This window comes from Acomys russatus, chromosome 6, assembly GCF_903995435.1.
Source record: "Acomys russatus chromosome 6, mAcoRus1.1, whole genome shotgun sequence".
Lineage (NCBI taxonomy): Eukaryota > Metazoa > Chordata > Mammalia > Rodentia > Muridae > Acomys > Acomys russatus.
The window spans coordinates 4614975-4630090 of NC_067142.1; the positions used below are offsets into that span (position 1 = coordinate 4614975).

At 39.5% G+C, this 15116-nt stretch overlaps 1 protein-coding gene across 1 annotated transcript; it reads right to left on the reverse strand.

The window, feature by feature from the left end:
• Window positions 1-628: 628 nt before the first annotated feature.
• On the reverse strand, window positions 629-12412 carry Serpinb11 (serpin family B member 11). Its single transcript, XM_051148215.1, has 7 exons — window positions 12231-12412; window positions 11226-11285; window positions 9790-9909; window positions 5726-5843; window positions 3805-3947; window positions 3059-3214; window positions 629-1030 (listed from the first exon to the last, which is right to left on the reverse strand). Exons 1-7 carry the CDS (start codon window positions 12396-12398, stop codon window positions 629-631), a joined length of 1167 nt encoding a protein of 388 aa, XP_051004172.1. The 5' UTR covers window positions 12399-12412.
• Window positions 12413-15116: the final 2704 nt, after the last annotated feature.

Genomic DNA, 15116 nt, shown 5'->3' on the forward strand with positions numbered 1-15116 from the left:
TACTGACCTAGCACCACGGCACCACCAGCTATCAATCAAGCATTCCCACGCATGAGCCTTTGGTACCTGAAACAGCTGAATCAAAACAATACAGTGGATTCCATCTTCAATGAGTTTAGAGGTTTACAGCATTATCACCATTTATTATGACCAATGTAGAAATTTGAGCTAAAATTCATACTACAGCATTTATGCATGCAGGAAATGTATATTTAAAAGTCCAATGAAAGTAGAGCCCCTCAATTTTCAGTAATCATTCACTCCCAATCTCGCTCATATAGAAAAGCCAAAACCATCTAGCTCTGGGTAAATATCTCTGCTAACTCAGTCAAGTCGCCTCAGTTGTACAAAGGAAGTCTCAAAGAAAGGAAATTCAGGAGAGTGCAAGTGTAAATGTATCTTTTTACATGACTGCTCTAGGCGTGGGCTCACTAGCTCACAGGATGATGCTGAGGTGATTGTAGGCCTGCTTTGCAATGAAAAAAGGCTGAGATGCACGCTGTTGGCCCCTTCACCCCTGTACTTCTTATCTATCTCTGAGGCTGCACAATGTGCTCTCTCTCTCTCTCTCTCTCTCTCTCTCTCTCTCTCTCTCTCTCTCTCTCTCTCTCTCTCTCTCTCTCTCTCTCTATGGAGAAACATACTTGCCCGCAAACATAATATCGGAATACTTATGCCAGACATAGAACAGGAAAGGACGATCGGCTGTGAACTCATCCGTGACAGGAAGTCTTTTCACAGCAATACTCTCCCCAGTGGCTGCTGCTGCCTCTGTGCCTTCTTCGTTGACATCAACAAATGACTTGTGAACAACCTTAGATAAATACAGGCCCTTGTCTGGTGACATTCCAGAGAGATCAGCTCTGGCCACATTGAAGATGTCCCTCATGCCTAGGGATTTCAACAAGGAGTTTAGGTCATATTTTACTGAAAGATTGAATTTGGGGACATGAACTTCCACTTCTCTTTCCACCATGTTAGAAGGACTGGTCCACTCTTGAAGCATCTTCACACTCAGATGTTTTTCTATCTAAGAGTCAAAATACAGATGAGCACATGTGAGCCTAATACATGGTCTCTGAGTATAGATGTTTCTGTAATCCCCATTGTGAATGGCTCAGCTTCATTGCTGGGTTGTCAACCTTTAATGATCACCTGCCATCTACCTATGTGTTTAGCCATACTTTCCCTCTCTGTTACCAACCTCTCTTCCATATTTCCCTCAATGACTTTCTCAATGTAGACTCTGGAATCATGCATTTTGCCTTTCCTACACTTCTCTGCTCATTGCCCATGGCATCATTTTGTCCCTGCTTCCTGATTCAATCCAACCATGGATTAGTCCTCACATTTGAAATTTTGAGCTACAACTTTATGAACTTAGCTCTCATTTGCTTTCTAAGATACCACATCTCTTTGTCCCACTTTTAATGACTTCAATCTCCTCCACATCCTTTACTCTCTCTGGTACATTAATTCTGAAGGTGGACATGGTGTATTGCCTGATGCGTTTGTGTTTCTGACTGGCACTTCAACTCCCACATATGTACTTAGGTTTATCAAATCGTCCCCAAAACTGACTTAACATCATAAAATCAAGCTTCATCCTTTTTGTCTGTTGTTTAAATGTTACTCTTGGGTGTCTGATACCCTATAGTCAGCGCTCTATAGCACAAAACCACATACTGTATCATTTTTATTCTTATCTTGTCCCAGAGATTAAAGCATTTCATTACCTTCCCTCTCTCAGAATATAAAATTATAAGATGAAAGTAGATTTTCTGTCGATGAATCTTTTTATCGTTGCCATTTGCTTGTTCTAACCCAAGTCACCGTATAATACAAGCAAATATATCTCAGCTGCCTCACACTTAGCACACACTTAATGTTCTCCTTGCTCTCCCTGGGTCAAGAGAGGGTCTCCCCCACTTTACCTGTCCATCTTCTGTACATCTGGTATTAAAGTGCAAATGGAGATAATTCAAATGGTCCCAAAAGCTAACTTGTCATCATAAAATCAAGCTAAGAATACCACCCAGCTTCCTCATTCTAACTCATAGTTTGTACTTTGCACATGACTTTATGTGAAGGCGAATCTGCTTCCAAATTGCTAAATAACTCCAACATCTTCTACCCCGGATGACCACAAGCGCTGAGAGTCTTCATCCCCTCTGGATTGGCCACACATGTAAGCATACCTTTTCCCACAATGACATCTGTGCTTCTCCTCACTACAGCTCCCTCTGAACTGGTATACCCCTCTCCGCCTAATGCAAATGCATACAGCCCAAAGCATCTCCTTTAGGAATGCTCCTCTCGCCTCCCCACACACCATTGGCAATTGCTTATCACCAAAGCCAGCAAACCCTGACTTAGACACTGGCTTATTTGGAAACCTGATTGCAGCCCTCCTACTGTGTGAATCAGCTTCTCCAGGCTGATGGCCTAAAAAAAACCTTGATTTTACAGAGCGTTTTGAGGTGCTGGCTAGGTGGTTGCTAGATTGGAGTTAGATGCTGCCTGTCATCCCTTCTAGGTGTCTCTGTGCTAAAAGCCTTTGGTTACAACCAGGAATAGGAGACTGAACCCAGATTCCTGCCAATACTATGATCTTGCTTTCCTGGCTGTGGTGCTATTTCCTTATAAAATCAGGATGTTAAAAATGATTAACCTGTTAGATCAGAAAACTGCCCCTCAGAGTAATAAGGTTTCATTAACTCCCTAGGGCCGAGGAATCTGATCAGCACTACAGTTCGTCACTGTAGAACCATGTCCACTAAGTGTCTCATGAGCAACACATGTGTGCATTTATACTGTATAACGAGACAAATCTAGGTGGCTATTTCAGGGATTGAAAGTGATTGTCCTAAAGGGCAGAGATCATCCTTAATCTTCAGTTCCTGGGGAAAGGCTACTAAGCCTACACATGAGTCGGCAACTGCCTATATAGACAACACAGGCCACACAGAGTATTACGTAAGTGTGTGTGGACACAGGCATGCACATTTGCAAGTACATGCACACATATTAGATGCAAGCTGGCATGGTGGGGTTTTACCTGCTGTACACTGGTTGTGCCTACTGGAAGTAGGATGACCATCTTTAGTTCGCTATTGTCGTAGGGAATCTCAATGAGTTTCATCTGTGGCTGCTTTACAAAGGCCATCCTAAATTTTCCAGTCCGATACATCATGTCCACAACTGCACTTTTACCCTGGTTTCAAAGAGTATATAGTTAAATTGTACAGTCCCATACGAGTGGATATATAGGTACACTCTATTTTTCACATGAATACCATGTTAGCTCTGTGAAGTAAAATATTAATTAACTATACTTTTTATTACTTTCCTTCTCTCAGGTTAACTATTTTGTAACGTTAAAACAAGTCAAAGTTTGAGATTGTAGGACTATATAAAATTGAGATGATTTGAGTCTTTCAATTGCAACACCAGAGAGCCTCTAGCTAAAATGATTTATGTGGGAAATCAAATGACAAGCCCACTATCTCTTTTAAGCCAAGTGGATACTGTCCAAGACAAAATCATAGCTTTGTTAGCTGTCACAGGAAGTAACTACAGTGTAAACATGGAGACTTCAGGTATTGGACACTAGGAAAAGAAGAGGTTTCCACTCTTCCTAGGAGTCCCTCTGCAACCTCATATCCAGTGACGAAGTCACTGTCATTTAAAAATAAAAGCCTTCAGCAGCCTACCACAATCTTTTCATGAAATCTTTCTGAACTGTCCTTAAACTAATATTACATTCTCCAAAATTTGTCATCAATCTGAAAACAAGATACTTACCACACTTATGTGAAAGGGAGCTTTCACTGTGTCTCTTTTTTGGAACTTATTTTGCCATTTTCCCTTAAAATATATGGCACTCACGAGGACCATGACAGAGGACGGATCAATTGTACCCTTTTCAAATAAGTTTGTGACTTTTCCTGGTAGTAAAACAAACAAAAAAAGAGATCATTTTATTTGGATCAACTTGTTGATAGTAGATATTTATAGGGGGATTTTTTTCAGACACTTATTTTAATTTGAGATGTCAGAAGAACTCCTGTGCTTTGCCATAGAACCTGCACTGATCTAGGAAGTAATACCTTGGGATGACTCAATTTGCCCTATACCTACTAGTATCTAACACATTATTACCCATTATTATTTATAAAATAATTTGCTAACTTCCATAGCTTCTCTTTAAAAGACACCCCCTCAGGTGAACAAGATTCTCAGCCTCTTCAGGGGTTGCATATCAGAGATTCTGCATGTTACGTATTTACATTATGATTCATAACAGTAGCAAAATCTTACTTATGAAATATCAAGGAAGTAATTTTATGGTTCCACAGCACAAGGTACTATATTAAAGGGTCACAGCATCGAGATGCTGGGGTTTCAGGAATGAGTCCCTTACCTTGGCACTGAATGAGAACTAGTGAATTATAAATTTAACAATCAATTTAAAGCAAAGTCATAAGCGACATATGGGGTTTGCTTGGAATGCACCAGAAGTTGTCCGCATTGTAAATATTCTAACCAAAGCTAAACATCCAGCTGCCTTGGTGCCTTTCAGTGTGTTGAAACTTAGATATTCTTTTAAGAATGTAACTTATCACTAGGCATGAAGCACAAGAAGACTGAATAATACAAATCTAATTTTAATGAAGATTTTACCTTTCATTACAATCCCAAGCCTAAACTGTAACTAGCATGTTATAACAATAAATACACACAGATGCTTAAAATATAGTTCTGAATGAATTTGAATAAAAATTGCTGAATTCACAGCATTCTCTAAGGTAGAAATGTTCATTTTCTTTCTCAGAGTCTCTTAGCATATGTTGCCTAAAGCAAATGATTGTAAGATATAGTCCAAAGTATGTTTACAGTTCTTTTTTTTTTTTAATTTATTCTTGTTACATCTCAATGTTTATCCCATCCCTTGTATCCTCCCATTCCTCCCCTCCCCCCCCCCATTTTCCCATTATTCCCCTCCCCTATGACTGTTCCTGAGGGGGATTACCTCCCCCTGTATATTCTCATAGGGTATCAAGTCTCTTCTTGGCTACCAGCTGTCCTTCCTCTGAGTGCCACCAGGTCTCCCCCTCCAGGGGACATGGTCAAATGTGAGGCACCAGAGTACGTGAGAAAGTCATATCACACTCTCCACTCAACTGTGGAGAATATTCTGACCGTTGGCTAGATCTAGGTAGGGGTTTAAAGTTTACCGCCTGTATTGTCCTTGGCTGGTGCCTTAGTTTGAGCGGGACCCCTGGGCCCAAATTTGTGGATAAATGGATTGAGCTAGAAATGATCATAATGAGTGAGTTAACCCAGAAGCAGAAAGAATCAAATGGTATATACTCACTTATATCTGCATACTAGCCCAAGGGACATGTCCCACGAAAGCCTTCACTTACCAGGAAACTGGGACAGAGGGGAGGGCATCCTATTGGGACTCCAAATGAGAGACGCATGGGAGAATAGCAAAATAAAAGGATACAGAGGGTCCTAGAAATCTACATGTTTACAGTTCTTTCATTGTCGTTTATGTACCAGCTTTCAGACTTCACAATAGTTAACTTCAGCTTCCTTGTTAACACAGCAAGGTAAGGCTTTTATCAATGGAGTATAAAATTTGTACACATACAGGTACACATTAAATTTGTGCACCCATACACACACACATACGCACACACATGCAAATTATCCTTACCGTTAGTTTTATTTTCAACCCAAGCATTAATACTTTTCCTTGTCTCTTCTGTAGATAGTTCAAAATCAACACTTTGCAGCTTGGCTTGGTACAGTTTCTCAGAACACCTTAAATATTGCTATTAAAGGAAAAGACAATTGAAAGTCAACACAAAAAAACAAAGAGAGGCCAAGTAACATGGGCCCAGTGAGGGATGCACTTGCTATGCAAGTTGTGAGGAGCTGACTTTGCATCCCAGACCCATGTAAAAGCCAAGTGTGGTGGTATGCTCCTGAGCTTTTTCATTTGTTCATTTGTTTTTGTTTGCTTGTTTTAATTTATTATAATTATTCAGATTACACCCTTATTGTTTTCCGTTTCTTGTATATTCCTATTTCCACCCTCCCTCCCTCTTCTGCTTTATTCCAGTCCTCTAGACCTCTGACAGAAGGGGACCTTCTCTACCACCATATGACCACAGCCTACCATGTCTCATCAGGATAGCCTGCTTCCCCTTCCTCTGTGTGGCACGGAGCCTCCCCACCAAAGGGAGGTAATGAAATCAGGGACAACAGAGTTCATGTCAGAGGCAGTCCCAGCTCCCCAACAACCTTTGAGAAAGAGTTGTCCATTGGCTAGATCTGAACAAGGGGTCTAGGTTTACTACATGCATTACCCTTAGCGCAACAATTTGTGCAGGCCTCCCTGGGTCCAGATTCACTGGCCTTGATGGTCTCCTTGTGGGGCTCCTGAACCCTCTGGATCCTTCCATCTGCGATTCTTCCATACCACTGTCAGCACTCTGCCCAGAGTCTGGCTGCAAGTCTCAGCATTGGCCCTCTTCCCCCACTGGGTGGAGTCTCTCAGAGAACATCTATGTTGGGCTAATATCCACTTATAAGTGACTATATACCATGCATGACTTTCTGGGTCTTGGTTACCTCACTCAGGATGATTATTTCTGATTCCATCCATTTGACATTAACGTTTCCTTGTTTTTAATATCTGAATAATACTCCATTGTGTAAATGTACAACACTTTCTTTATCCATTCTTCAATTGAGGGGCATCTAGGTTGTTTCCAGATTCTGGTTATTACTAATAAAGTTGTTATGAACATAGTTGAGTGAATGTCCTTTTTGTATAGTGGAGCTTCTTTTGCATATATGCCCAGGAGTGTTATAGCTGGGTTTTTTTAAGTTATTTATTTAGATTACATCTCAATTGATATTCCCTCACTTGTATCTTTCCATTCCCCCTCCCTTCCTCTTTCATAATATTCCCCCCCCCCATTAGGTCTGTGACAGAAGGGGACCTTTTCCCCCATCATATGATCACAGCCTATCAGATCTCATCCTGGTAGCCTACTTACCCTTCTTCTGAGTGTTACCATGCCTCCCCACCAAGGAGAAGTGGTTAATTAGGGAGCACTAGAGTTCATGTCAGAGTCAGTCCTCACTCTCCATACAACTGTGGAGAATGTGTTGTCCATTGACTATATCTGATTAGGGGTTTTAGGTCTACTGCATGCATTGTCCTTGGTTGGTACAGTGTTTTGAGTAGACCCCCTGGGTCCAGATCTGCCAACCTTGATGGTCCTCTTGTAGGTTTCTAGGATCCTCTGAATCCTTCTAGTTCCCCATTCTCCCATACCTCTTTCACTTGGAGTCCCACCAGGAAGTCCCAGCATCTATCCCAATCTCCTACTAAGTGAAGACTTTCAGGAGACATCTCTGTTGGGCTAGTGTCCAATTATAAGTGAATATATACCATGTGTGTCTTTCTGGGTCTGGGTTAACTCACTCAAGATAATAGCTGGGTCTTGCAGTAGCACTATCTCTAATTTTCTGAGAAAGTGCCAGATTGACTTCCAAAGTAGTTGTACAATTTTGCACTCCCATACCAATGGGGGAGGATTCTCCTTTCTCTACATCCTCTCCAGCATGTGCTATAACTTGAATTTTTGAGGTTAGCCATTCTGGTAGGTATAAGATGGAATCTCAGAGTCATTTTTATTTGCATTTCCTTAAGTGTTTCTTAACCATTTGGTGTTTCTTTGATGAGAATTCTCTGCTTAGCTCTGTACCCCATTTTTTAATTGGATAATTTGGTTTGGCTATGTTTAATGTCTTGAGTTCTTTATATAGTTTAGATATTAGTCACAAATAATAAAGAATATCTTGATGTAACTCTAAGCAATAAAGTGAAAGACTTATATGCAAAAAGCTTCAAGGGCTGGAGAGATGTCTCAGTGGTTAAGAGCACTGGTTGTTCATCCAAAGGTCCAGAGTTCAATTTCCAGCAACCACATGGTAGATCACAACCACCTATAATATGATCTGATTCCCTCTTTTGGTGTGCAGGTATATATGCAGGCAGGATATTGTATAAGTAATAAATAAATAAAACTTTAAAAAAAAGAAAAGAAAAAACTTCAAGTCTCTGAAGGAAGAAATTGAAGAAGATATCAGAAAATGAAAAGATTTCCCGTGCTCATGGATTAGGAGAATCAACATAGTAAAAATGACCATCTTATCAAAAGCAATCTACAGATACAATGTAATCCCTATCAAAATACTTACACAATTCTTTACAGATTTTGGAAGATCAATTCTCAACTTCATATGGAAAAACAAAAACAAACAAAACAGAATAACTAAAACAATCCTGTACAATAAAATATCTTCAGGAGGATTCTCCATCCCTGATCTCAAGCTGCACTATAGCTAAAAAAGAGGAATAGCCATAAACCTTGTCTTTAAATCCAAAGAATTTTCAAAAAATTTTTTTCCAAAAATGCTTGGTTGTTTCCCCATTACTCATGACTTCCTTGTAGCAGGCCTTTCAAATCAAAATGATGAATTTCATACAATGAATACCTTTCTACCTATCACTCTGATTTCCTCTTGAAATAAAACAAACAAACAAACAAGAGTGTTTCAAGAAAAGTTGATAAGTATAGTGGTTAAATGGCTTCCTTCTGACCTTAGAAACAAATTCAAAACCACCACTCCAAATCAACATTTATCTACTATTGTAAATAATAGACCCACACACAATAGGAGAGAGAGAGAGAGAGGCAAAATGAAAGAAAGTATAGTAGCTGAAGGAAAGTGGTCCTTGATGTCCATCACATCAAACGCTCACAATAACACATTTTTGTGAGCTTCTTTCACAGTAGAAAGCTCTTAGAATGTTTAGATAGTGCCAAAATGGTCCATGCACCTCAATTTCAAAAATTTTATCAGAGATGTGTGACACTTAAGACAGCTTAAGCCACCAGACTGGAAAAGACAAACAGAAACTCAAGGAATCATCTTAACACTTAAGTCATCTTGATCAAACAAAGCTGGAACAAGAACAGCATCATCTCATGTCATTCATAGCAGGAAGAACACGTGAGTTTAGATAAGAATCAAATCTAAATATTGGTAATTATCTCTGTGACTTTTGTAAATTGAAAATTTCAGAATCTATTTTATAGTCTCTGTAATTAGTGGAAAATTTGTATCTTTGCCATAGCACAATGAAACTACTCTATGGCATAATCCCTGTGATGAGTACTGGAGTTAGTGGCACTGTGGATTAAGTAAGCAATTTATGAAACTGCACACTAAAATGTTGGTGAGTAAGGGCTGAAACTCATCTCTAATTTTGGAGATAGAAAAAATCTAATCCTCTTATTTTAACGATTGAGGTGACTAACCCTAGGTCAAATGGAAAGAAAACTCTCATCTCTTGGCTCCTAGTTGAATATACTTTCAACTACCTCTTGAAAGTCTATCATAAAGAGCCTTTGTTAAAGATGAGAAATGTATTTCACTTTTCTTCTCATCCTTAAGGGGCAATTCTTACCAATGACTTCATTTTGTCCTTTGTCTCTGACATTAGTTCTTGTGCAGCTTTAGGGATTTTGCAGAGAAAGGAATTTTCACATAATATTTCAGAATGCTAAGTGGGAATTTTAATAAAGCCATGTCTCAGAAACTCTAAGCTCAAGCTCAGCATGGTAAAGAATACCATAAGCTCCTCTCACTCTCCCTTGACTTTATATTATGAAATTCAGAGAGTCCACAAGTGCTCACCTTGTGAAATGTTATCGCCTTCGCCCCGTAGATTTGGTTAGCAATTTTGAGGGACTTCAGTTGGTTGATTTGGGAGAGCAGAGCTCGGAAATCAGGATGCATTCTTCCACCTTGGCTGCACTGGGGGTGGTGAACAAAGAGGACAAATGACTACTTTCTTGTCACTGAAGAGTTAGAAATAATGAAAAGCAATATCTTCAGAGCAAGGGCTTTGCCTTCCAATACACAGCAGTGAACACAAAGAGACAAACTGCAACATCTTACTTGGCTTTCTTTAGCAAAATGATCTCAGTAGACAGTACGCAGACTCATGTGTACTTACTTGTTGATCCTAAGAGTTTAATCCGAAAGCTCAAGTTTTCATGAACAAAGAGGCTCTAATGCAAAGTTCTGTGGTTCCCTTTGTTTTTATATTTCTATTTTTAATGCTCAGTCTTTTCATTCTTTTATTTTTCTTTTATTTTATATTTTTTGACAGTTTGTTACTTGTATTCTGTGTATTGTGGTCATATTTTCTTCCCATTTCCATCTCTCTTACCCACTCAGATTCTTGTCCCTTTCTTCCTAACTAGTAAACATGGTCTTGCTAGGTAGGCCTGGCTGGAACTCATTATGTATTCCAGTCCAGCTTGGAACTTGGCAACAATCCTCTTTCCTCTGCCTCTTAGGTGATATTACAGGCACGAACCAGCACACACAGCCAATGTCTCAATTTTCTAAATGATTATTGAAACAAATACTTCAACCTTCACTAACAAGATCCAATATATCTGCTTTTTTTTGTGTAGTAACAGTTCTGCTAAGTTTGAAACTGGATTATATGTATGAATAATGATTCATAGATGACAAAGAGGCAATGCTTACATTTCCTAAATACTGCTTCATAATAAGTAGGATTTCTGAGAAGTTTTTCGTGTGTGTGTGTGTGTGTGTGTGTGTGTGTGTGTGTGTGTGTGTACATTTACCCATGTACCTAAGCACTCTTAAAAATACTATCATATGAGAATTCTATGTAAATGAGTGAATATTCCTTTGAAAATAATTAGGTACCATTGTCTCAGAACATGCAGATGAGGCTGTATTAGGAACCATATGTAAGTAAATGCCAATCATTTCTTATTCACCCTCAGTAGAATAACAAAGCAACACTGCATGAGCAAATCTGGCAGAGTCAACAGTAGACAGGGGTACAAAACAGAAAAGTCTGAATGAAGATCACATGATCATGGGTAGGTTTTATCGCCATCACTATCATTATTACCATGTGTTAAATTCAATACTCTTCAGTGATTATGAGAAAATTAACAGAGGACTCCATGATAGAGCTGGGTCTCTTATGCCCCCAATAGAGGATTCCTTTACTCCACCCCTGAGCTGTGACTTTTCCATGTGTAATGTTCAAGGTACTTTATATCTCAGAAATGACATTATCTTACCTCAGAAGAATTTTTCATCTTTGGCTTTAAGAGTTCTGGAAAGTTGTCATAGTGGAGCACCTGGGGAAAGAAAAGACATCAAATGGTCAACTGGCCACAAAAGTAATATACAATCTATAAAATCTGAGAGCTGAATTCATTTTTCCATTTATGATCAAGACCAGTATCAACAGATAACATCTAATAATATGCTCCAGGTCTTGAGTTAAGTACCCAGTGTCTTATTTAACCCTCCCAACAATTCCATGAATAAATACTACCACCTTCATCTGATGTTAGGAAAACTAACATTACAAAAGAACAAGAACCCGGACCATAGTTCACCAGGCTTTAAGAGCTGAACTCTATTGTGGCAGGCCACTCTGGTTTTCTTTCTACTCTTTAGTCTTTTAACTAGAGCACTACCCCTCGGCAGCCCTGGAAACATGGCACTTTTCCAGTAAAGTAATAGTAAGATAAGCAAGTATCCTAGGAGTTATGAAAAGATATTTTTCTAGACATTCTCAATAATAAGATTGTTTATATCAGAAAGACCCTAGTGGGTGGTTTCATGTGACAAGTCACCATTCCACTGTTTTACTGGATGTAAAATGGGGCTAACAATCTCTGCCTGATAATAATGTTGTCATGAAGAAATTTAGTAATTAATTCTTTTTTAAATAAATAAATTTTAAATTTTAAATAAAGAAAGAAATTCTTTATTTAAAATCTTATGATGGTTTTTGGCTTAAAATTTTAGATGAAAAAATAGTACAAAACATGTGTTCTCTTTTATGTTCAAATCACCAAAATAGTAATGTCAAAAATTACTGTAAAAATGCAGTTGGTATAAAAGAAGCATATATTTCATTGAATTCTATTATTTAAAACATTTTGGCTTTCTAATGAATATGTCTTTTCATTACACAAGATAGTATTTTTAATAAAAATGGCTGATATTTGGCAGACAAGAGAGGGCACATGAAAATTGTCTGGGTCCTGGGATTGTTCTGCCCCAGGACTTACCTTCTCCATTTGCTCAGCACTCTTCCCTCTAGCACCCAGAAGGAGCATGCTCAGAGCATAAAACACAGAGACTGGAGAAAAGAAGATGTTTTCGCCCACATTGCTACTGCTTATCTCTTTGAATACATCAAGGCAAAATTCAGCATTGGCTATGCTGAGGGGGTCCATTGTTGTGCCAAGCAATGCCTGAGAATAAAACAGAAATAACTCAGTCCTTGTGTGCTTCCTTTCTTTGCTTTAAGATGCCCCTTTTCCTGCAATTTGTGTAAAAAATGTTTATGCTACACGGACTCAAACAATTGTTTTCCCACCAGACTGCTCACATTCACAGCCTCACAAGAAGAGAGTATCGCCTTTCCACTCAGTTTTGTACGAGCAACCTGACACTTGCCACAGTTTTATCCCTTCATTGGTACTCTTCCAGGAACGTGCAGCAAAGCTAAGAAGGTGACCAAAGCTCTTCACCCAGTCAGAGCCATATCACGAGTAAGAATTAGGGAACGAACGGAAGAGAAAAAGAACTGTGAGAAGGAAAGCTGGTGCTGGAGTGTGGGTTATTTTATGGAAAGAGCATGATGGGAAGTAAGGTTCAGTCCTCTCAGCTTCGATGGATCACCACAAAGCATAGAGAGCCAGCAAAACAGCAATCACCCGGAGCAGCTCCTGGCAAGGAAGAGACTTCATTCTTCACAGGACTCCTTGCCAACAAACACTTGTTTTTTTTTTTCCTCTGTCTTCCTGGGAGTGAGTCTTTTAGTTCATTGCCTGCCTCCTGGAGAACTGTCTGTCTCACATTCAAGCTCTTTCTCCATTGCTAACATCTGCTCATCATAATTCATCAAAATTCAGATCTGAGTCTTATCTGCCTTTACACCCACACCCCAGGTGACCTCATCTCATCTCACGTTCACTTATCACCAACACACAGATAGGTCCTTGTTATAATTTGAATATAACATGTGCCCCATGGGCTCATAAACTAAACACCTAGTCTCAAGCTGCTGGGACTATTCTGAGAGGTTCTGGAAATGTTAGTTAGGTTCCTTCTGTCTGGCAGAACTAGGTCACTAAGTGTATGTACTTGGAACCATTCATTTTCCCTCCTTCTCTCTTTCCCTCCATCCTTTCTTCCCATTATAATTTGATCTATCCCAACATCCCATCATGTTAGAGTGAACTTTCTGAAACTGCAAGCCAAATGAAACCTTTTCTAATCTTTATGTTTGTTTCTCCAATTATTTGGTTATAGCAAAAGCAAAGCTTGTATTTATACTGCTTCTCAATTCTAGACCCAAATATCCAACTACACACTCAACTCAACACCTTCAATTACATGCCCGATGGGTCCTTCAAACCTTGGTTCCTCACCCTTCGATCTTGCCTCGTCCATCACAGCTCTCTTCATTTCTGTAAATCCTGATTCCACTTTTATACTCTTCAAGCTAACAACCTAAATGTTATCCTTTAATGCGTTCGTGTTTTTTTGTTTGTTTGTTTGTTTGTTTGGTTTTTTTTTTTTTTTTTTTTTTTACTTTCAATCTGTGAAAATATGTTACTTCCTCTACTTTCAAAAATGTTCAAAGTCACCTTCTCTGGTTTTACCACTTTGATCAATGCTTCCCTCCTCCCACCCTCACAATATTGAAAACACTTTCCATACCTGGTTACCATCTTCACTCTTTTTTTTTTTTTTTTTTTTTTTTTTTTTTTTTTTTTTTTTTAGTGCTGAATTTTTTTTGAGGGGGTTGTTTTTTTTTTTAATTAATTTATTCTTGTTACATCTCAACGTTTATCCCATCCCTTGTATCCTCCCATTCTTCCCTCCCCCCCCCCCATTTTCCCATTATTCCCCTCCCCTATGACTGTTCCTGAGGGGATTACCTCCCCTGTATATGCTCATAGGGTATCAAGTCTCTTCTTGGTAACCTGCTGTCCTTCCTCTGAGTGCCACCCGGTCTCCCCGTCCAGGGGACATGGTCAAATGTGAGACACCAGAGTACGTGAGAAAGACATATCCCACTCTCCACTCAACTGTGAAGAATGTTCTGACTGTTATGTCCCCTGTTGGTTGTGTTTTCTTGAGAAAACAACAGTGATATTGCCTAAAGGTGGGATGCCCATGTCCCTCTGTCAACATCTTCAGCGCCATGCCATTCTCAGAGAAGGCAAAGTCTTACCATAACCAGCAAGGCTCTCTGCTCTGACCGTGGCCTTCCCAGACCTCATCATTGCCTCCTTGCACTGACTCCTAATACTGTAGCTTTTCCTTTCATCCCCTATGCCAAGCACATTCACCCCAGACCTCCTAGATTGTCAATTCTTCTTCTGAGATGTTCTTCCCACCAGCGCTCAGATGACTCACTCTGGCAGCTCATTCTTCTCTCCCTTCAAGGATGCATCTCACCAATAAGCCTGTCCATGGTCATTCCCTTTGAAGCCTCAGCCCAATTCCTTACCTCACATCTCTTCAGTTTGTTTGTCTTCCTAGAACATGCTGCCTAACACAGCACATGTGCCATTTTTAAAAATCTGGTCTTCTCCCTAGCCTCTTGGCTCCATTAGTTCATAGTGTCCCTTTTGGTTTTACTGCTGGACACAGAGGCATCCCATAATAAAAATGAGTGAAAGAAATGAAGAGGAGGATTTTAATCTTCTAAGTACAGCAATATGCAGATGTGCACAGAAGTCAGTGGTCGTACAGAGAAGGGAACCATGTCTACACTGAGAGGCACAGCCCACTGCTGTTTCTTGAAGAATAAGAGAGTTTTCCAGGAAAGTTCAAATAGAATATTCATGAGAAAAGCAATGGAGTGAAAAGAGACTAACATGCTGAAAGCCAAATGAAATGGTAAGCCAAAAGCTGTTAAAAAGTGGGCATAAGGACAA